The sequence below is a fragment of the Lontra canadensis genome, unplaced genomic scaffold (assembly GCF_010015895.1).
Source record: "Lontra canadensis isolate GAN:19392208 unplaced genomic scaffold, GSC_riverotter_1.0 scaffold21, whole genome shotgun sequence".
Taxonomy (NCBI): Eukaryota; Metazoa; Chordata; class Mammalia; order Carnivora; family Mustelidae; genus Lontra; species Lontra canadensis.
Genome location: NW_022631015.1, coordinates 12,149,763 through 12,172,181, shown reverse-complemented (window position 1 = coordinate 12,172,181; position 22,419 = coordinate 12,149,763). Strand labels below are relative to the sequence as shown.

Below are 22,419 nucleotides of genomic sequence, written 5' to 3'. Positions count from 1 at the left end.
AGGATAAAGGAAAAATATTTCAGTTCTTTTACAATTTGAAAAAAGACTTTGTCATTTTGAATTTTGCAAAATTATAACAGTGTATCAAGCCTCTAATTTGCTTAAAGCCTATTCAGCAAATATCTTTTAATGTCAAAATGCAGTAAAATATACTCATGAAGATTATGTGGTATCATAAATTATATATAATGGGGAATCTGTGATAAGCCACAATTTGGTGTGGTCTGCATTGCCCATCATAGCTCCAGACCCAGACATCCGCTGAAAGTTTTTGCTTTTATATGAATGAAATTCCTCTAAATGGTGAAACAAAGACAAGAAGTACAAATAAAAATAAGAACCCATCCACTCCTAATTTTGTTTTTGCCTGTCCTATTCAGTGGAATGCACTGAACATGGAGAAACTGTTCCTAGAACTGTGAATTTGCCTTACATGTGAGGTGTCTCTGAATCCTTTTACCAAAACTGGTGGTGGAAGTCACTTTTCTTACTGAAATAGTTGCTTCCTCGCTGATTGCAGCCAGCATCATGTCCAGAAACAGCAAAGATATTGCTGGAAGGCAGCACGGAGGGTGATCTGGAGGGAACACAGGGCAGCTGGCTTGACAGCTGTGCAAACTGTGTAATTCTATAGTTTGAGTGGGAGGTAGTGAACAGCCCTAGACTTCCGCAGATACAGTAGGGAGGTTTGAGCCTCTTCCTCTCAGAAATGAAGAACTACCCTTGAAAGCTTTGGGTGTGTTGTTGAAGGTCAAAACAAGTTATCAGGGCAGTCAGTTGGGGGAAGGAGTAGAGCATGAAGAAAATGGGAGGGGAGGTTGGGAAAGAAGAGTGTACTTGGTTATTGGGCTGAGTGTCTGCCTATGGCCAAGTTGGACTGGTGCCCCACATGGCCAGTGGTTCTAGAGTGCAGTACAGTAAAAATTCAAGCACTTTTTCTCTTATGGGTTGATAATAATATCCTAAGGCAGCCACACGTCATTCCCTGATGAGAGCTGACAGTGGAGGCATGAAGATCACCTACATTTATAAGTCAGTAGATGCTAAAGTCAGTCTTTTTGGGCTATTAGGCTGTGTTGAATTTTTGGCTACGGCAAAGGCAACATTTTATGTAGAATTAGTCTGGTTTTCATATTTTCATTCCCATGCCTTATTTGTGGCACAGCCAGACATCTAAAGCTGTCCCATTCACCCAGACCCCATCTGTTTCTTGCCTTTGTATAGTATTTGGCTCTTGGCATAACATTTTCATATTTGGTCCTTAAAGTATCAACAAAAATGAGGCAGACTGTTATCCCCATGTTATAGGTTTCAAAGATTCAGCGATGATTCAGCCCTTCAGTAGCAGACTCAGATTTTGAGATCAACAAATCTTCAAACCTGTCACAGAATACTTATGCCCATGACTCAGGAAAGAGAAGATGCTTCTCCTGGCTCTCAAATGTTAAGATTCTGTGATTTTTTTTATGTTCACCTGGCCAACATTGAAGACTTCTCAAACTAAAAAGTTGTATTCTCTTTCTTTTCTCTCTCTCTCTTTGCCTTCCTCCTTTCTTCTCCCTATATCCCTTTCTCTGCTCTTTTTTCCCCCCCTTTCCACAAAACACCTGTTCCATGTTCAGGGGATCACTGGAAATTCCAGTAGTTATTCTACTGGAATAGTCATTTCCAAGTGGCCATTTGCAAAAGATATTTCAAGGTTGATCCATTCAACTTCAGTCAGAGGATAGACATTAAATGTAAATTTCCTTAACTTTTAGAGTCTGACGGTGACTTCCTTTCTCATTCTGGGCCTGTCATATTCATTCAACACTCCAGACAAGAAGCACTGAATAAATGTAAAATTTAGCTTAAAAAATTTGTTCCTAATGTGGAAGTTCCTGAATTTGTAGCTCATTTGGTCCTACAAGATATGGTAACTAGTCGGACATCTTCCTTTTTTCTTTTTCTTTTCATTCTTTTCTGTTTTGTAGTATCTTAGAAGAATTGAACAAGGATGAGTGTCCTCCACTTTGTGGAATGAATACTCACTATATACCAGGTATTATTCTAAGCTTTTCACATGTAATAAAATTATCTGCTCTTCCAAAACAACAACAACAACAAAACCCCTCCAAGATTGTCACCATTATTAATTCCATATTATAGGTGAGAAAACCGAGATCAGAAGAGGTTGAATGTCTTGCCCAAGGTCAGAAAGCTAGTAAGTGACAGAGTGGGGGTTTGAACCAAAGAAGAGTAGTTTCAAAAGTATATCCACACAACCACTAGACTACCTTGGAAAAGAAAGGACTGCTCCTCTTTGCATTCTGCAGGGCTGCATTGTGATTTCTGTGGCTCCTGGGCATTTTTGCCTTTAAAAGACCCTTTCACCACAAATAAATAAATACTGTATTTTATTACTATGTTGGTATAAAGACAAATATAAACCAGGCTGGATTATATTCATTTTTTCTCTTGACTTTACAAGAAATTAAAACATTTTTGTGGGCCTTGAAAAGTATTGTGAGCCTGAACTCTGTGCCTACTGTACCCAATAGCTAAGTTGGCCCTGACTCTGGGGTTTTTCTCTTTCACCTTGATTCATTTCCAGTTAAGAAAATGAATTTACCACATTCTTTGGGGGATTTCCTTGCAAATACTGTTTCTGAGTGCAGAAATAACATCTGGTAAACTACTAATAAAGAAATGATTTTTAGACTGTTGGTTGATAAAATCATTTAGATGGGTTGTAACTAGCATTTTTGTAACTAGACTATGTTAGAATGAAATGAAATGGGAAGGGATAGGATAGGATAATATAGAAAACATCATAGTATATTTGCATCTATTAGGAGTATTTTGAGGAATATTTATTCTAATTTTAAATATGTGTGTGTGTATGTGAGGTGATATAAAGCACATTTTTCCCTTTCTGGGTTTTTTTTTTTTTTTAGAGACAGAGTGCGAGCAGGGAGGGGCGCATGGGGAAGGTAAGAGAGAATCTCAAGCAGGATCCACACTTACCAAAGAGCCCAACGTGGGGCTTGACATCATGACCCCAAGATCACGACCAGAGCTGAAACCAAGAGCCAGCTGCTTAACCTACTGTGCCACCCAGGCGCCCCTAAAGTGCATTTCTTAGTGAGTCCCAGCCAAATATTTTTAAAATACTGAGCTAGGATACATTTTTACTTCTATCTCTTTTTTTTCCCTTAGCCATGTTCAACTTAAAGTGTGACTGTATGGCAAAGCTGACATAAGCTTGCTCTCTTATAAGAAATCATGGCCATTAAGAGTATGGGTTTGGAGTCATATTAAAAAGATGACCCAAATTCCAATTCTTCACCTTATTCCCCTAATTATCTACATCTCCATTGCTGAGTTATTTGACCTCTTTGTGACTTAGTTTCTAAGTGGATAAAATAAGGATTGTAATAACCATGCCAATCTCATAGGGTCATTATGAGATATAAATGAGCAAATGCTAATAAAGCCCTTGGCACAGTAGTTGTTAATAAACACTTTGTATATGCAGACAACTTAAATATTTATTTCCAAGCCAAACCTCATGTTTAGCCTTAGGCTTGTCTAACTGCCCATTTGATAGCTCCACTGGGATGTCTAGAAGGCATCTCACATCCGACCTCTGCATTTGAACTTCTGACCATTCCCCCATGCTCCAAAATGACTCTTTTATCCTGTAGCTGCTCAGGCCAAACCTTTGAGGGACTTCTTGGTTCTTTCCTTCTCTTACAACCCACACTGAATCCATCATGAAAGCTTGTTGGCTATCCCTTGAAATACATACAAAATCTGACCAATTCTCACTGTTGCTGCTGTACATCATTGCTGAGCCACCACTATTTCTCTGGGTTACTGTAAAAGCTTCCAAATAAATTAGCTTCCCTGCTTCCTCATTGTCCCACAAAAGTCTGCTCATACCACAGCAGTCCCAGGGATCCTTTTTAAGATCTTTCTCAGATCATGTTATTCTTATGCTTAAATCCCTGCACCATCCCACATTTCACTAAGAGGAGAGTCAAAGCCCGGCAGTGGCCCGCCAGATCCTGTGTAATCTGGCCCCTGTTCCCTCACAAATTTCCTCTCCAGAGAGCCTGGGCTCCTTGCCAGATCTTGAACATTATCAGGAACAGTCCAGATAAAGAGGCTTTCCATTCGCTCTCCCTGAGCTCTCTCTTGCCCTGTCCTCCACCCATACTGGCTTTTTGCTTATTCTCTCACCTACTTTTGAGAACTTGGTTCTCGTTCCTTCTTCTCAGTGTTGCCTATCCTGCAATCCACCCCTTTCTTTGCCTCCATGTGCCTTACACTCTTAGCTTGCTTTATTTGTTTTTGCCCTAACACTTAACTTATAGAATACTATGCAATGTATGTAATTATTATATTGTTTATTGTCCATAACCCACTTTTAGAAGTTAAAAATTATGAAGGTTAGATGTTGTTTGTTTTGATTACTAATGTTTCCCAAGTGTCTAAAACATGGTCTAATACATATTCAACTCCTCAATATTTGTCAAATGAATAAGTATTATTATATTATTATTTCTTCTTCTTTTTTTTTTTTTTAAGATTTTATTTATCCATTTGACAGAGAGAGATCACAAGTAGGCAGAGAGGCAGGCAGAGTGAGAAGGGGGGAAAAGCAGGCTCACCGCTGAGCAGAGAGCCCAATGCGAGGCTCGATCCCAGGACCCCGGGATCATGACCCAAGCCGAAAGCAGAGGCCTTAAGCCACTGAGCCACCCAAGCACCCGATATTATTATTTCTTCTTACGTTCTTCCACCTCCCCCACAAAGTGCAGGTCTCAAATGGAATAGGGATAAATTCAAGCACAATGAAGCTCTTTCTATATTTTGTTTACACCGTGGTTGAGTATTAAACTAACTTGCTATCATATGTTTGGTAGAGATCCAGAAATAATGGGATCTCTACGTCTATAAATGGCAAACAATCATATTGATAATGTTCAGTATAGTTTCAAAACCAAGATGTACTTTGAATTCTCGTGACTACAATTACAGCCCAAATGTTAACTATTCAAAGACACTGTTCCTGAATTGTTAGATTAGGGTATAGAGATGTGGTAGAAAAGATCAATAGGAAAGCTACAGACTTTTACAAAACACTTGTCTTTATAAATGTTAAATAACTAGTAATGTGACTATTCCTGTTGTCCTTCAATAACCTGTAGAAAGTCACGCCAATCCATCATCATTCAGTAAGGCCATAAAATTGATTTTGTCTTTTATTTAACTATCTTACATGATATAAAAGACTTGTAAATTAAAGCAATTAAGATGTCAACATGGCTCACTTTTTTTCCTCCTGAAATCACATCCACTTTATCACCAACCAAAGTGGGTGGGGACAGTGATGAAACAAAGGGGGTAAAATGCTAGAATTCTTGTATCATACAATGAGGAAATATTATCTCTATTAATAGTTCTTTCAGGGCCTCTTCCGTTTACATGACATAATACATTGGCTATAATACATGTCCCTTTTTTCACCTTATCAAGCCAAAGAGAAAAATAGCCCTACAAACTATTTTCTGCTTCCACTTGTGTCTTAATGCCTGCTTGTATAATAAATAATCACGAATTGAAGTTGCATATATCAAGGAGTAACTCCATGTGTCGTATTAAAACATTTTTGGTTGGCAATGAAACATATGAATGAAATACATTGTTTCGCACCTATTCTAATCAACAATTTATTTGCTCCTGTCACCACATATGCTGGGGAAGAAAAAGGAAAAAAAAATTCTTTGTAATCCATGACCAAGTTTTACACTTAGTATCTAGAAGTTAGGGTTATTCTATTTGAATTCCAAAGGGATATATTTACCTTCCCTAGTAATTTAAAAGGATAAAGGGAAAATATAGATCTTATAAACCCCATTCATTTTAATTATAAAAGAGGACAGGCTAATGCCAATTGGGAGACTGGGTTAATATTTAGTTTTCTCACTTTTCATTTATTGCCATGATTTCTCCAATACCTATTCAATCATTCAATAGATATTATTTACAAAGCATCAACCATGTTAAAGACTTGAATCCCTAAATAATCAAATTTAAAACATTTTAATTAAGATGATTAATGTAAATGTGCCTCCTAGCACATCATTATTAAGAATTAATATTGATTATTAATATTTATCAATTCTTCTTTTAATTAAGCTTATTTTCATAACTTAGCTGTAATTAAATATTTTTAATTATTGCTATAATTATGCTATTCCACTGTATGTTTTATACCATAAATAAGACAGCATATAAAAAGCAGTGGTATAGTGTATTTTTAGTAGTACAGCTAAAGCTAGAAGCACCAGGTATTCATAGGAAATCTTTAGGTTGGATGAGAGTTTAGCAGTCTTAAAACCTAGGGCGCCTGGGTGGCTCAGTGGGCTAAGCTTCTGCCTTTAGCTCGGTCATGATCTCAAGGTCCCGGGATGGAGGGACCTCTGGCTCTCTGCACAGCGGGGAGCCTGCTTCCCCGTCTCTCTGCCTGCCTCTCTGCCTACTTGTGATCTCTCTCTGTCAAATAAATAAATAAAATCTTAAAAAATATCTAAATCCCTCATCTTAGGGCTGAATGAATCAAGCCTAGGAAATTAAATGACTTGCCCATGCTATCAGATGCAGAGATGCATTAAAATCAAGTTTTTCTGTCTCTTGATTCATACTTTCCATATAAAATACACCTCCATGGTCTTCCATAAAAATAAAAAAATATATACTTTTATAGACAAACTAAATAAGCAACTTATCATTTAGAAGTTAGATAATAGTAAATATAATACTTAGATGTTAAAAAAAAAATTGAATAATGCCCAGACCAGAGATCCCAAGAAAATTTAACCATGTGACACAGATTTTGTACTTGAGTTGTCTCATAAACATATGGCTTGTTGTTGAAATGATGACATGATAAGCAGCCACGTTAAATATTAACAGCCAAGGGCTTCCCATTTTCTCATATTGTTAATTATTTACTTTCCTTAACCTTGTTTATATTATTTATATTGTCTGAAGCAGTTTCATCAGTACTATCTGAATGTATTACATAATGAGATTACCAAGTTGGTTAGCTTTAATAACAGTAAAGAAGGAGGCAGTCCCTCAGAGAGTTTCATAATAGAGGTTTCTGGTCAACTACATGGTCATCCATTTGGAATGTGGCTACTGAATGTGAAAAGCAGTATTTACTTCCTGCTTTCCTACCTTCCTTCCTCCCTCCCTCCTTCCCTCCCTCCCTCCCTTACTTCTTTTTAGAAGCAATACTTCCAAGGAGATTTTGGGCCCACCAAATTAAAGCCAGACCCATATGATCAGCCTTCAATTTGAAATCAGTAAAATAAATAAATAAATAAATAAATAAATAAATAATTTTTTTTAAAAATGAAAGAGACACTGGCACTCTTCAGTGAAAGAGCAAAGGAAGATGATTGCCAAGACCTTCAGATTGGTAAAACAATCTTGGTTGAGTATGACAATATTCACAGTTTTGCCTAGGGACAGTTCTCATTGCTATGTGATGATGGCACATTCTGGGCTGTCACTTTTCAGTATCATAGATTTTCATAATTTAAGAGATAAAGACTTCCTCCTCAAGAAAGGCAGGAAAGAGATCCCCTGAGACCCAGTTTATAACTTAATCTGGCTGACCCACCCATTCTTTTTTTTTTTTTTAAGATTTTATTTATTTATTTGACAGACAGAGATCACAAGTAGGTAGAGAGGCAGGCAGAGAGAGAGGAGGAAGCAGGCTCTCCGAGGAGCAGAGAGTCCGATGTGGGGCTCTGATCCCAGGATTCTGGGATCATGACCTGAGCCGAAGGCAGAGGCTTTAACCCACTGAGCCACCCAGGGACCCCTGACCCACCCATTCTTACAAGTAGCCAGAACAAGCCAATTTGGACTGCCATTATCCTCTGTGCCTAAAAGAGTGGAAAAGACCAGTAGAAGTCAGAAACAGCTATTCTTGGGTGACATCGAAACTAAAACAGATCTTGACCTCTCAAGGAGGATAGGTATTCTGAGGCTGACCATGCTATTAACTTAAAATCTACTCCACAAGAAAGCAATTCTGAAATGTCAACAAAGGTTAAACTTCCTTATGATTAGAGAAGTTCTTACTGTTCTCAGTCGTGGCTCAATATTGGTTTTGGGTTTTAAACAATCCTAAATCATCAGGGTGATTAGCCTTCCTTCTTTTGACATCCTCAAAGAAGTTTTTGGTCTGCTTAAATCTTCTATTTACCATAACACGTCCATTCACCTTAGTATGTAATTGCAGAGAACTTTCCAGTTTCAGCACCCTCTATGTGCCAAATACTCTTCTATGTGCTCTCAATATAAAGATTAAAAAAACACACTAGCTTATAGGAAAACATCCACCAGATGAGATGCAACTTCACTGCACTCACTCCAGCGCAGTGAATGAATGACCTCATAAGGCAGGGTAAGTTCTCACAAGCTAGATGTCAGTGATGTTCATTACTAAGTGAGAACACAATTAGAAACACTTGCTACTAATAGTGTGAACATAGTCTTCTGTTACACGATGTCCTTATAACACATTTTAATTTCTCAGGGAAAAAAAAAAAACCCTCTTTCAATGTTTTAAATGAGGTCTGATGTGTCTGGGTAAGTTTTAGCAGATACATTGGCTTAATTTTCTCTGGCATTTATACTATCTTCAGTAAACAATCATTATGAATATTAGCATAATATACTACGTGCTGAATAGAAGCTAAAAACCTACAAAAGAGGCTCCTTTAGAAAAAAATGGAAGTCACAGTTCCGAAAATTTCTGTTCTATACTCCGGGAGTTTAGGCTGAAACTTGAAATTTGCATCTTCATAAAATGACTTAAGACCCACATTTTGGTGCTATTCTTTGACTGACATGGGACTATAGGTGAAGGAGTATATCCTTCACTCAAGCTGTGGAGTTATTTCTGAAATTATATTATTAAGTGCCCTCAGGGACAAGATGTAGTTGAAAGGATGCTTAAGTATTTAATTAGTATTCAAAATGCCCAGTCTACTTTATTTGGCAAGTATATAGATTGGTTTAAGGGTGTTGGTATCCAAAATGATTTTGTGATAGCCAAATAAAATGAATATATGTATATTTATTCCATGAAGCATTACTAAACCTCTAAAATATTAAACATGGGCTTACATATAATGAGTAGGTGTGAGAAAGCAAATATTAAACATAAATAGTTTAAAGCAATAAGGAATTTTTCTGGAAAGAACAAACAATAAGTGACTATTTGAGGGGTAGAAGAGGAGTGGGAATAAAGAGCAGAGTAAAGCTCCCTTGCTTAAATTTTTGTAAATTGTTGTTAAAAGACAAAATTCTCTCTATGCCCAAATTATGTAATTTATCCAAAGTGTGCAGGCTCCTCTGTTCAGTAACGCTGATAACGACACTAATAGTTTAATTACAACTTGCTGCTCAAGGAGATAAACAAGGCTGTTTGCTTTTTAAACCAGGGGTTACAATTACTTTTAAACGCGGGGGAAAGGCACATCTGTGAGTAGATCTTACTATGTCAGAAAAGCAACCAGAAACCAGCTGGAAAATAAACAAAGCACCGGGAGTGAGCAGCCTACACAAAATTAGAGCAGAACTGCTTGATTTGAGCAGAGGAGCAGTAGATGCGAGGCGTAGTAAACAGGCGGTAAATGTAGGTGGGCAGAGATAGAAAAGTTTTTGGTGGCTAGATCTTCTGTGTTTTCCCTGGGATTCCATCACTTGGAGGGACTGGGCACCCCTCCCCCTCATATCTTGCTTACAGTCATGTTACACAGTCCCTTGTTTCAGCACCACAGAGAGAGGACAGCTCCCCTAACCGCAGAACACAGCCCAAAGCGACTGCCCTCCCTTCTTTCCAACATTCCCTGTGTGGCATTTCTCTTTCTTGCTGGTGTCTTTCTTAATTTTTTGCTTTTGAGGGGGAATTCTAAGGGACATATAGAAGGGACTGTTGGACTTGTTTATTTCCAGATTATAGGGAGACAAGTCTTGTCTGAAAAGTCCAGGCATTTAATTGGCCTCCAGAGTAATTCAACCAGAGTAAAAGATTGCAAGTCACTGGGTTTAATCTAGTGGCAAAATGGCTCAACCCTAGTCAGGAGTGGCTGAAACTTGAAACTCCCTTTTAGTATTTTATGTTATTGTTTTGTTGTAAAAGTAAAACAAGGTAAACGACTTTTACTAACTGCCACTCCAGCCATTTTTCTCCTGTCCTAAGCATTAGACCCTAAGGAATACACAAGCGTTTGGTAGCAAAGGGGTCAGTGGTACAATTTCTAATATTTCTCAGTGAGAAAACAATCTCAGTCTTAAAAGAAACTCTTCTCAGTCCTTCTGAAGACCCCTCACAACCACATCCTGAATGTGGAACATACAAATGAAGGATTAACAGTTCCATAATGAGACCACAGGCTACTACAGCATACCACAAAAATGGCCAAAACTGCCCCCACTAAAGACCTCATTTCCCCAGCCCTAAAGCCAGAGGAAAACATTTTAGGAGTGACAAGGAACATACGATCAAAACCCAAAATCACCGAGATAGGAAAATAATACTCCAAGAACCATAGCCACTTTGGTACTTTCTGTTGCCATTCTTCCATTCGTGAAGATATAGTCACTTGGACACCACATCCTGTTTCTCTAATCAGAATTTTAATCTTTTGTCCAAACTTCAATAGTGTATACAGTACTTATCATTTGAAGGTCCTCTTTGCTCCAACACATGCACACGAACACATACTTTGATTCAGTTCCATTTCCAAGATTTAGTTTGCTAAGGAAAATGGTATTATCTGGTTTTCAAACCTATCTTGAGGGAGGGTCTCCAGGAAAATGCCCTCACACTTTTTGCACTGGAATTACTAGAACACTAAGGGATTTCAGAAAGGAAGAAACACAAGCTGGGGGTGGGGGTGGAGTGGGTGGTGGAGCTCAGGAGGCATTCAGAAAAGGCAGCAGTATGAAGTTGGTGGTGAACAACTTCCTCCCAGTGATAATGACCATCTACTAGTAACAGAGAGTGAGGTCTGCCTGTGAATCTGGAGCAGCTGCAGCAGAGCAGACAGCAGACACTGGGTGCTGCTTATCAGGTACCCAGAGAGGTCTCAACTGAAGCAATTTGATTTTCTGAATCCCTCAGTCCTTTCTACTGCCTCTTCTTCTTCTTCCCTCTTTCTATTCCTTCCTCCCACCCTCTCTATCCTCCTCCCTCCCATCTCCCTTCCTCCTTTACCTCAGTTGTCCTTTTCACTTCATTCCATCTGGGTCACTTTGGGCACAAGTACCACTGACAGAATCAAATCACCTAACATGTAGCCTATAGACCGTGTTATTATTATTATCACCCCCAAGGTTGTTCTCAAACTGCTTGGGGGAAAGGATAAGGTCCTGTTCCTAGCTGTCAACCCTCTCCATAGCCCACACCGCAGCAGTGGTATCAACCCAGCAAAATCACCAGTCTGAATGTCACCAACAAGTTCCACCCTGTAGTAGCCCTGCCAGCAAACCTCCCCAGCAGAGCCTTGCCAGACCCTCCGCCCACAGCCAGCGCACTCGCATCCCCAGCCAGCCGTGGTGATTCCTAAGATCATTGTTATCACTGACAACACTTTCCTCTCCTCATGAAAGGGGAAAGCCCGCGTGTGACTCCTGGGCGGATGTAGGGCTCCACGCGCTACCCTCCCCCACCTCCGCAACACACACACACACACACACACACACACACACACACACACACACACACCCCTCGGAATACCGGCGACACAAAGAGCGAGTGAGCGAGCCCGGAGCTTGGCTGGGTAGGAAGGGGGGCTGGAGGGAGGGCACTGCCGGGAGGGGGACACCCAAGGAGGGGCAGGGGGCTGAGCCAGCCGGTGAGGAGGAAAGGGAGGCGAGGAAGCGAGGTGCGGGAGAGTGTAAGGCGAGAGGGTCGTCCTTACCTGCCCCTAGGTTGAAGGAGATCCTGGCTTCGGCGAGGTACGGCGTGTCGCTCTTGGAGCGGACTCTTCTGATGGGCCGCCGGTCTATATCATCCTCCGAAGATGCCGCCATTAATGTGGGAGGCAGGAGCAGGGTCGCCCGGCGAGCTGAGAGGGAGAAGGAGATGGAGAGAGAGAAGGAGAGAGGCGGAAAAGGGGAGGAGGGGAAAGGAAGAGGCTCACACACGGGGAGGGGGAGGGGAGAGGGGGAGGGGAGAGGAAGGGAAGGGGACGGGGAGGGAGGGGGGAAAAGGGGAAAAAGGAAAAAAAAAAAAAAGAGGGAGCAAGAAAGAAAGAGCAAAGGAGAGAAAAGGGTGAAGGGAGAGAAAGAAAATCCGTTAAGGATTTGTGGACTGGAGCAGAGATCAGGCTATCACTGGCTTGCTCCCAGGGAGCCCCTAACTCCTCTTACAGCCACGGGGCCAACGGGTCAGTGTTCCCGACTGACACCCCGCCTCCTGCCCGCAGCCCCAGTTTTCAGCTGTTGGCACAGATAGGCTGATGCGAAAGGGAAGACTCCAAAGCAAAGATGCCCAGTCAGCACTGTGCCCTCTCCCGCCAAACGCACTTACTCTGCTCTTCAAGTGCACACTAGGGTCTCCTTAACCCACAGGATCCTGGAGACTGAGGACGCCTGGCCAGTTGTACCAACTAAAGCTTTCCTTGCGTGGAATTATTATTGCTGGAGTACCAGCCCCTGGTGGTCACGGAGGAGGGCACTGCACTCGGGGTACCCCTCCACTCCCTCTTTGCCAACCCGGAGCTCAAATTAAGATGCAACTAGATCTGCAATCCTCAGAAGCCCCCTTGAGCCCTGGAGGTGGAAAGTAGAGGAAAAGTATATACAAGTCTGGGAGCAGTTTGGCAATAAAGTTTTCAGAGTTGATGCTTTGAATGTGCACTAGGCATATTCCCACAGAATTGAGTGACCCTCTTTTACAATCGCTAACTTCTAGGATGTGTTTATGTCTACAAAAATATCCATTCGTTTTAACCTTTAACTTTCTCTTTATTTGGGGGACTTAGGGGACAAATAGTGGTCTCTGCAGTTGGACCTGTAGTCTCTATAGCCCTGTGCCATTGAGGTGAAGATCAAGGGCACTTTACATTTCTTTGAATGTTTGCACTGCAAACTTCCCACGTTACACAGCACAGAAGGAAGTAGAAAGGCGAATCAGAATGGTTTGATGCTCCTACTGAATCTATTGATGGGCTAAACTCTTTGATGTTTGTCTTTCTACAGCCTCAGTCACTTGGTCTTTTTGTGGCTTGATATTGCCACCCTCCTTTCTAGTAAGAGCTTGCCTGGAGTACACAGATAAACGTTGCCTTGATTCCCTCCCTGCTACAAAGGAGATGTCAGGGTCGGAGTCATACCCTTCAATCTCAGAGGAAGAAGGGCTGCTGGCCCAGCTCTGCCAGACTTCCCTCCGCACCTCGGCTGTCAGTTCAAACTCTTGCTCCCTAGAATCTTCAGTCTCTTTACACTCCACACATAGCTAGTAACTCTTCGTCTTAGGAAAAATACAACTGCCCTTGGCCTTACCGCTTCCTCAATCTCTACCAGACTATTTCCTTCCCATTCTGCTTAAGCTTCCCGTGGATCTCTTGCCCCACAGGCTCCATGTCTTAACCCCCAATCCCCTCTTTCATCCCCACTACTGGGTTCCATCCCCACTGTCCAAACAAAGTTATTTTAAAGGTCATCATATCCGTTTAACAGTTAAATCCATTTCTTTCTTGTCTGCTCTTTAGTACATAGTAAACTGTTCTTGAAGAAGTCTCCTCCTTTGGCTTTCTGCACTAGACTTCCCCCTGAACCGTTCAGTTTCTAATTGTTTGCCAATTATCTGCATAGTTAATTTGAAATTGCTTATCCTGGCATGCAGAGCCCTTCACAACCTGATTTTAACATGTTTTTCCAAACGCATCGCCCATTATTTGCTTCCAGTTTGTTCGGATCTGTCCCAGTCTGGCTCACTTCTGCATCTACACATTTGCTTGTGTCACATACCACAAATTTCTTCCCTATAAACTTCCAATGTTCTCCCTCAATAATGTCAGATAACTGGTCCACTAGTATATGGCATGAACCCAGTACATAGTAAATGCTCAATAGATGTTTTTTTTTTTTTTTAATAGAAGAAGGGAGGGGACGAAGGAGAAAAGAGAAAGAAGTAGTTGTTACGTAAGTAATGAGTAGCAAGGAGTGAACTGGGGACCAAACCCGTATCTGCCTGATTTTAAATCCTGTGTCCTGAATCAGTATATTGACTTGCTAAGTATATGTATTTGGTTGACTAGCCACACTTAAAATTCACTTTTCTATGACATTTGGCTCATGATTATGTCCCGTTTATCTCTGTTAAACATGAATTAAAAATGGATGCCTCCTCTCCCAGGAGGCACAATAGGAGCCTTTGGCTCATCAAATGAACCATGAAGGTTAATGCTTTTACATGGCTAGTCAGGGTGCAAACCAATATTATGATTGTAACATTTAGGTTCAGGCTTTTAAGGAAGTATGGAAGTAAGGAAATTAAGTCCAACAATTCTGAATACTGTAAAAACTCTATCTTTGAATTAAGGCAGTGCCACTTGATTGTTCAATATAGGTGCCATTCTCCACCCCCTTGTATTTTCATTCTTCAACCATGTCTTAAAAACAAAGCCCAATAGAGTCATTTGAAAAAACACCTAGCTTTAGCTTTCCCTGTGTTTCTTTGATTTTACATTTCATGGGGTTTTTTTTTAAAGATTTTATTTATTTATTTGACAGAAAGATCACAAGTAGGCAGAGAGGCAGGTGGGGGGGTCAGGGGAAAGCTGAGCAGACAGCCCGATGCTATGTTGTGCTCAATCCCAGAATCCCGGGATCATGACCCGAGCCAAAGGCAGAGGCTTTAACCCCCTGGGCCACCAAGACACCCCAACATTTCACGATTCTTGATATAGAGAAGTTTATCTTTAGATTTCTAGATCTTCTTTCAGCATTTTAGAAGATTAAGACCTTAACGTTGCCATTACTTTAGGTATACCTTTCTTTAAAGGAATCTCAATGTATTTTCATAAAATTTCATTATGGATATTTTATTACTGAAGTAATTCTAGATAGATACACTTTTGGCAAAAAACAACATAAAAATACTATGTCTATCTACATGGTCTTGAATTATTTTATTGTGTTTTTATTTCTGACTATTTTCTTCCATTTTTTGACTTCCCTAATTTACTCTTTTATTTATCTTACCTAGTTTTTCCCATTCCCCTTTCACCTTGCCTACCTTCTCACATCTTTCTTACAATTTGTTCACAAAATTGATCCCATTCATGGAGCTCCCTCTTATCCCGCATGAAGGACTCACTTCAGTGGGTTTGTTCCGATGTATCCACATTCTTTATTCTCTAGGATTCCTTCCATATGTGTGATCTCTTATCATAAACTATCTGAGGGACATCAGGCAGGAAGCTCTGGTGTGGAATCTGGGAAGCTGGGTGCTGCGCCCAGTACTACCACTACCTCACCAAGTAACACTGGGCAAGTCACTCACTTTACCAGGTTGGATCTGTCACCTCAGCTCTAAGAATGGCGGGGTCAGCTAATGGGATCTTAAGGCCCTGTCCAGCTCTAATACTCTAGGATATTTGCAGCTATTTTTCTATCTCTTCTTCCTTCCATGAACATCCATGGCATATTTTGTCTCTTAATCTAAGAAAATACATTGTTCCTTTGATTTGGAATGAGCCATATTTAGGAAACCACATGGTAGCCATATTTCTCTCAAGTGATTTCATATTATTCAAGTTTTATTTTATACAACTGTGCATCTTTTAGAATCTGTTTTTTTTTCTCATACTGTTTCCATCATGTGACAATACCCATATGATTGTTTGTGTGTGTGCATGTGTGGGTGTGTATATAGAAAGAACTGAATTCAACTGTGATCTCAACAACTTTTGAATATACTTTTTAAAAAAGATTGTTTCGTTTTGAGTAGAACTGCTGACTCAGGATGAGGACTTTTTTTCTTTTCCAAAGCCAGTCAACACTTTAACACTGAAGACCCATACATGCATGTTATATCAAGACCTAGAGACAGGAAAGAGAAGCAGCAAAATAGGGTGCTTGAAAGAGTAACATTTTATACATCTATCACTAGCATGGAAGAAGATGAAAGTGGGAAGAGAAGGAAAAAGAAGAGAGCAATATTCCATCCTAATCAAGAAAACCCTTCAGGTGATTGAAGCCTTAAAAATATTACATAAAGTGTGTTTCTAGGACACCCTTACATTGATAACACTTAGAATATTTGTTAAAATGTAGATTTTCAAGGCCCCTAACCTGGACCTACTAAATTTTGAGGGGATGCGACCTGGGTACCTAGATTTTCAAAAGGCTCCTAACTTTGTCCATTCTCACCACTTGTTGTCAACATTACACTGGAGGTCTTGGTTAATGCAGTGACTTAGGTAAAAGAAAAGAAGTTAAAAAGATATAATGATTGGAAAAACAAGAATAAAATTCTGATTAGTTATATATGTTATGATAGTATACACACAGAATCTATAAGAATCCATACTATTAGAAATAATTAGTGAATTTGACAACATCACTGATGTAATAGCAGTATAGAACATCAATCTTGTTTCAACACATTGACAAAATTAGAAATTACTTTAAAAAGAACCATTTACAATAGTATCATAACCATCAAATACCTATGAATAAATCTCACAAAAGGTGAGCAGGACCTCTACATGAAAAACTACAAAATAGTCAAAAAAAGAAATTAAGAAGAGTAAATAAATGAGGAGGGATGACTAAACCATTCTCATGCTCATGGATTAAAAGACACACTATGTAAAGGCATCAGTGTTTTCAAATTGGTCTATAGAGTCAATGAAATTCCAGTTAAAATTCAAGCTTTTTTATTTTAAAGTGACAAACTGACTCTAAAATTTAAATGAAAATACAAAGGGATAAGATTAGCTTTATCATGACAAATAAGGAAATAGCTGGAGGCCTTATAGTAGAAGGTATGAAGACATTATAAAGGTATAGAATTCAAAAACAAAGTAGGATAACTAGACAAATGGAAGAGAACAGAGAATTTAGTAGACCCATATATAAACAGTCACCTGATTATTACAAGAGTCTCACTGCAGTTTTGTGAGGGAAAGATGGACTCTTCAGTGAATATTGCTTGATCACTTATTCATATGAGGGAAAAAAAACCTTGATTCCTATCTCACACCATACACAAATTCAATTCCAAATGGATCATTCAGAAACAGTAAGTTTGTGAAAGGGAAACAATAAGGTTTCTAGAAGAAAATTTTTTCACATAAGTATATTTTATGATTAAAGTAAAAAATTTTTTAAAAAGATTTTATTTATTTGACAGAAAGAGACAGCAAGAGAGGGAACACAAGCAGGGGGAGTGGGAGAGGGAGAAGCAGGCTCCCCGTTGAGCAGGGAGCCTGATGCGGGGCTCAATCCCAGGACCCTGGGATCAAGACCTGAGCTGAAGGCAGACGCTTAACAACTAAGCCACCCAGGTGCCCCAGAAGCAAAGATTTTTAAACAGGACATGAAAAGCACTAACAATAAAAGAATGAGCAGGCATGTTGATGCTACTAATGTTAAGAACTTTCGTTCATCACAAGACAAAGTTAAAAATGTAATATACCAAAATATGTGGGATGCAGCTAAAACAATGCTGATAGGGGAATTTATAGCACTAAATGTCCATATAAGAGAAGAGGAAATTCTCATATCAATAACCCTACCTCAAGAACTTAGGAAAAGAAGAGGAAAATAAATCTAAAATAAGTAGAAGGAAGGAACTAATAAAGATAAGATCAGAAGTCAGTGCAATTGAAAATATGGAAACAATAAAAAAGTAAATGAAACAAAAAGCTCATTCTTCAAAAAAATAAGTAAAATTGATTAACTTTTAACAAGCATAACAAAGATAAAAATAAGGAGCATACAAATTACCAATATCAGAAATCAAATAGAGGTAATAACTATAGATCCTATATTTATTAAAAGGATAATAAGAGAATACTACAAACATCTTTATGCTCACATATTCAACAACTTAGTAAAAATAAACTACATGCGATTTTTTTTATCTTTTTTTTTTAAGTTAACATATAATGTATTATTTCCCTACAGGTGGTGTTCTTAAATAAAGAAAAGACATGGATTCTTGGCTAGCTCAGTGGGTGAAGCATGTTATAAATCTCAGGATTGTGAGGTCCAGCCCTATACTGAGTGTGGAGATTATTTTAAAAATAAAATCTTAAGGGTACCTGAGTGGCTCAGTCAGTTAAGCATCCTTGGGTCATGATCCAAGGGTCCTAGGATGGAGCCCACCCCATCAGACTCTTTATTCTGTGGGGAGTCTACTTCTCCCTCTGCTCCTCCCCTGCTCGTGCTCTCTTTCTCTCTCAAATAAATACATAAAATCTTTTAAAAATTAAATAAAATCTTTAAAAAATAAAGAGAGGCATCATCAGGGGAGTTGAAAGGTAAGCCACAGAATGGGAGAAGATATTTTCAGATTTGTGTATGAGAAAAGGACTTGTAATTAGAATATATTTATAAACAATAAAGAAAAGACAGACAACACAATTCAATATATTTTTTTAAATGGGCAAAAGACTTGAATAGGCACTTCTCACACAAGAAAATCCAAATGTCCAATAAGCATAAGAAAAGATGCTCAAAATCATTACTTAAAGGTAAATTCAAATAAAGAGCTCAATGACATGTCATTATACATCTGTCAGTCTGGCTAAAACTTTAAAGTCATTCAATGCCAAATTTTGGTGAGGATGTGGGAGAACTGGAGCTCTCATGAAAGCTGGTGGGAATGTAACCTTATAAACCACTCTGGAAAGCCATTTACACACACATTATACATAAATATAGGTAAACACACAAATGCCTTATGACATGGACATGTATGTCCATAGTAAATGTATCCATAATAGCCCCAAAATGGAAATAACCCAAATGGCCATCAAAAGCAAAATATACAAAAATTATTTTAATATCTTCATTACAGAGTCATACTTCAGGGAAATGAGAAAGAACAAATTATCACTATAATCAACAAGACAGATGAATCTCTTAAGTATAATGTTAGACAAAAGAAGCCAGACCTATACATTGTACGAATATTTGCAGATTCCGTTTATGTGAAGTGCAAGAAAAATAAATAAAGCTAATATGTGTGACAGGTGGTTGATTAGAAAGATAATATCTTGGAGGGCTCACAAAGGAAACTTTCAGTATCTTGACTTGAGTAGTGATTATACGTTTTAGAAAAAGTGATCATTTTTGTAAAAGTTCATTAAGTTATACATTTTATATTTGTGCACATCACTTTATATATTATATACCACTAAAAAATAAATTTTAGAAAGCTCTCAGCTCACAGAATTGTGCTTAATTTTATAAAAATTTGCTAGTCACCATTTACTACACTTCTAGAAATAAAACATTTATATTATTATATAAACAAATATATCCTGGAGAATATTATGGTATGTGGAGTATTGTAGTTATTTGATACCAACTATTATCAATTTAAAAATAAAAGCACAAGCTCTTTTTTAAATTAAAAAAATCGTCCATCTTATTAATATGCACAAATAAGTATAACCATCTCATTTAAACACCAAATATTTACAAAACCACACTATTAATAACAACTTAATTTGATCTGATTAAATAGTTTCCTAATAACTTGGGCCATCTTTGTGATTATCAACATTCCACTACCCCAAAATTCTGTAGGGTTGTTTTATTTTTCCTGTCTCAGCTTTAGTTTTAGGCTATATCATATCTGTCTTTTATAACCATGCTCTTTTAAGTATTCTATTCCCAGCATCCTGTGCTGCATGAAAAACAACAACAAATAACCAGATTGGAAATGCATGTAAGGAATAACGAAGGAATGATGAAAGTAGACTTCCTGTTATGCCAGAAACAAGGCAGCATTCCTTCAAATTAAGGGGTATGTTACAACACAGGAGCCAGCTTGAAGCGGGTTGCACTGGCCAAATCTGGAACAATGTGAGCACAAAAAATAATTAAGTCCACTAATGACTAATAAATTACTAATCATGGGTATTCATGAGCCCTAATAATAAATAGATAAGCAGATAAAACTGATACTAATTGGATAAATAACTAGATAAGTAAATGTAGGAAAGGGGAGGACTTTGGCTTCCAGTAGAATACGGAGAGTTGACACATCAGTTCAGAAGGAATGCAGGAGTTACAAAATCATTGTTTTGCAGCCATTGTAATAAAGATCAAGCAAGAAAAAAAAAATCAAGAACAAGCAAGAATCCATGATAGATGCTAAGTGTAGGGGGAAAATTTGATGATGTTATTTTCATGATCTTGAAATTTCTCCCATAGATTTATTAGTTTTAAGGGAGAAACTGGAAAACACCTTGGCTGAGCAATCAAAATTACCATCACCACAGAGGGACAAATGGACTTTGAGTGCCTCCAGATGTGACACCTAGTGAACATGACATTACTCTTGGAGTGTTCCAGCCTAGAATGCATAACCTGAGTAGAATGATGGGGAAATATCAGACAACCTCAAAAGTAGGAAGTGTTTATTAAAAAAGAAGAAGGGGAACTGTATTGCTAAAAAAATTGCCAATGTTCTAAAAGGCAAATGAAGGCTTTGAAAATTTCCAGATAAAAGGAGGTAAAAGATATCTGACTCTAGACTGAGCTCTGCCCTGGAGCCAGATCTTAGACTGAACTGATTCCAGATCCTGTCTTGCAGGGGAAAAGTGCCATAAAGGACTTTCTGGGATCAGTTGAGAAAATTGAAATTCAAAGAGCAGATTAAAGTATCAGTGTTAAAGAGGTGAAAGACCTGTACTCTGAAAACTATAAAACACTGATGAAAAAAATTAATGATGACACAAAGAACTGAAAAGCACTCCATGCTCATAGACTGGAAGAAAAAAATATTATTATAATGTGTATATGACCCAAAGCAATCTACAGATTCAATGAAATCCCTATCAAAATGCCAAGAGCATTTTTCACAGAGCCAGAACAAACAATCCTACAATTTGTATGGAATCGCCAAAGATCCCATATAGCCAAAGCAATTGTGAAAAAGCAAAGCAAAGCTAGAGGTATCACAGTTCCAGACTTCAAGTTATATCACAAAGCTGTAGTGATAAAAACAGTATGGCACCAGCACAAAAATAGACACATAGACCAATGGAACAGAACAGGAAACTCAAAGAAGAACCCACAATTAGATGGTTAATTAATCTTCAACAAAGCAGGAAAGACTGGCCAATGGGAAAGACAGTCTCTTCAACAACTGGTGTTGGGGAAAGTGGATAACAACATGCAGAAGAATGAAACTGGACCACTTACTTACAACATACATGAAAAGAAATTAAAAATGGATTAAAGACCTAAATGTGAGCCATTAAGCCATAAAAGTAATAGAGGAGAATACGGGCAGTAACCTCTCTGACATGGCTATAGCAACTTCTTTCTTTGATGTCTCCTGAGGCAAGGGAAACAAAAGCAAAAGTAAATGACTGGGACTTCCTCAAAATAAAAAGCTTCAGCACAGTGAAGGAAACAATCAACAAAATTAAAAGGCAGCCTATGGAACGGGAGAAGATATTTGCAATGCCATATCTGATAAAGGGTTGGTATTCAAAGTCTATAAAGAATTCACCAAACTTAACGCCCAAAAATCAAATAATACGGTTAAGAAATGGGCCGAAGATGTGAATAGACACTTTTCCAAGGAAGATTTCCAGATGGTTAATAGACACATAAAATGATGCTCAACATCACTGCTCATCAGAGAATTACAAATCAAAATGGTGATATCAACTCACACCTGTCAGAATGGCTAAAACCAACACAAGAAACAACGGGTGCTGACAAGGATGCAGAGTAAGGGGAATCCTCTTGTACTGTTGGTGGGAGTGAAAGTTGGTGTAGCCACTCTGGAAAACAGTATGGAGTTTCCTCAAAAAGTTAAAAGTAGAGCTACCCTACAATCCAGCAATTGCACTGTCAGATATTTACCCAAGGAATATAAAAATACAGATTCAAAGGGATACATGCACCCTGATATTCATAGCAGCATAATGTGCAGCATCCAAATTATAGAAATAGCCCAAGTGTCTAGCGAATGAATGGATAAAGAAAGTGTGTATATTTATACAAGGGACCATTATTCAACCATAAAAAGAATGAAATCTTGCCATTTGCAATGATGTGGATGAAACTAGAGGGTATTATGTTAAGCAAAATAAATTAGTCAGAGAGAGACAAATACCATATGATCTCACTCATATGTGGAAT

The 22,419-nt window shown here is 38.6% G+C and overlaps 1 protein-coding gene across 4 annotated transcripts in view; it reads right to left on the bottom strand.

Annotated features, from left to right (window-relative positions):
- Nucleotides 1-22,419, bottom strand: part of PHACTR1 (phosphatase and actin regulator 1) — a 558,358-nt gene that overhangs the window by 503,088 nt on the left and 32,851 nt on the right. For all 4 annotated transcript variants that reach the window (XM_032861576.1, XM_032861577.1, XM_032861579.1 and 1 more), the window contains one exon: nt 11,997-12,143. In XM_032861576.1, the coding sequence (XP_032717467.1) occupies nt 11,997-12,143 (147 nt within the window). The remainder of the gene's footprint in view (nt 1-11,996; nt 12,144-22,419) is intronic.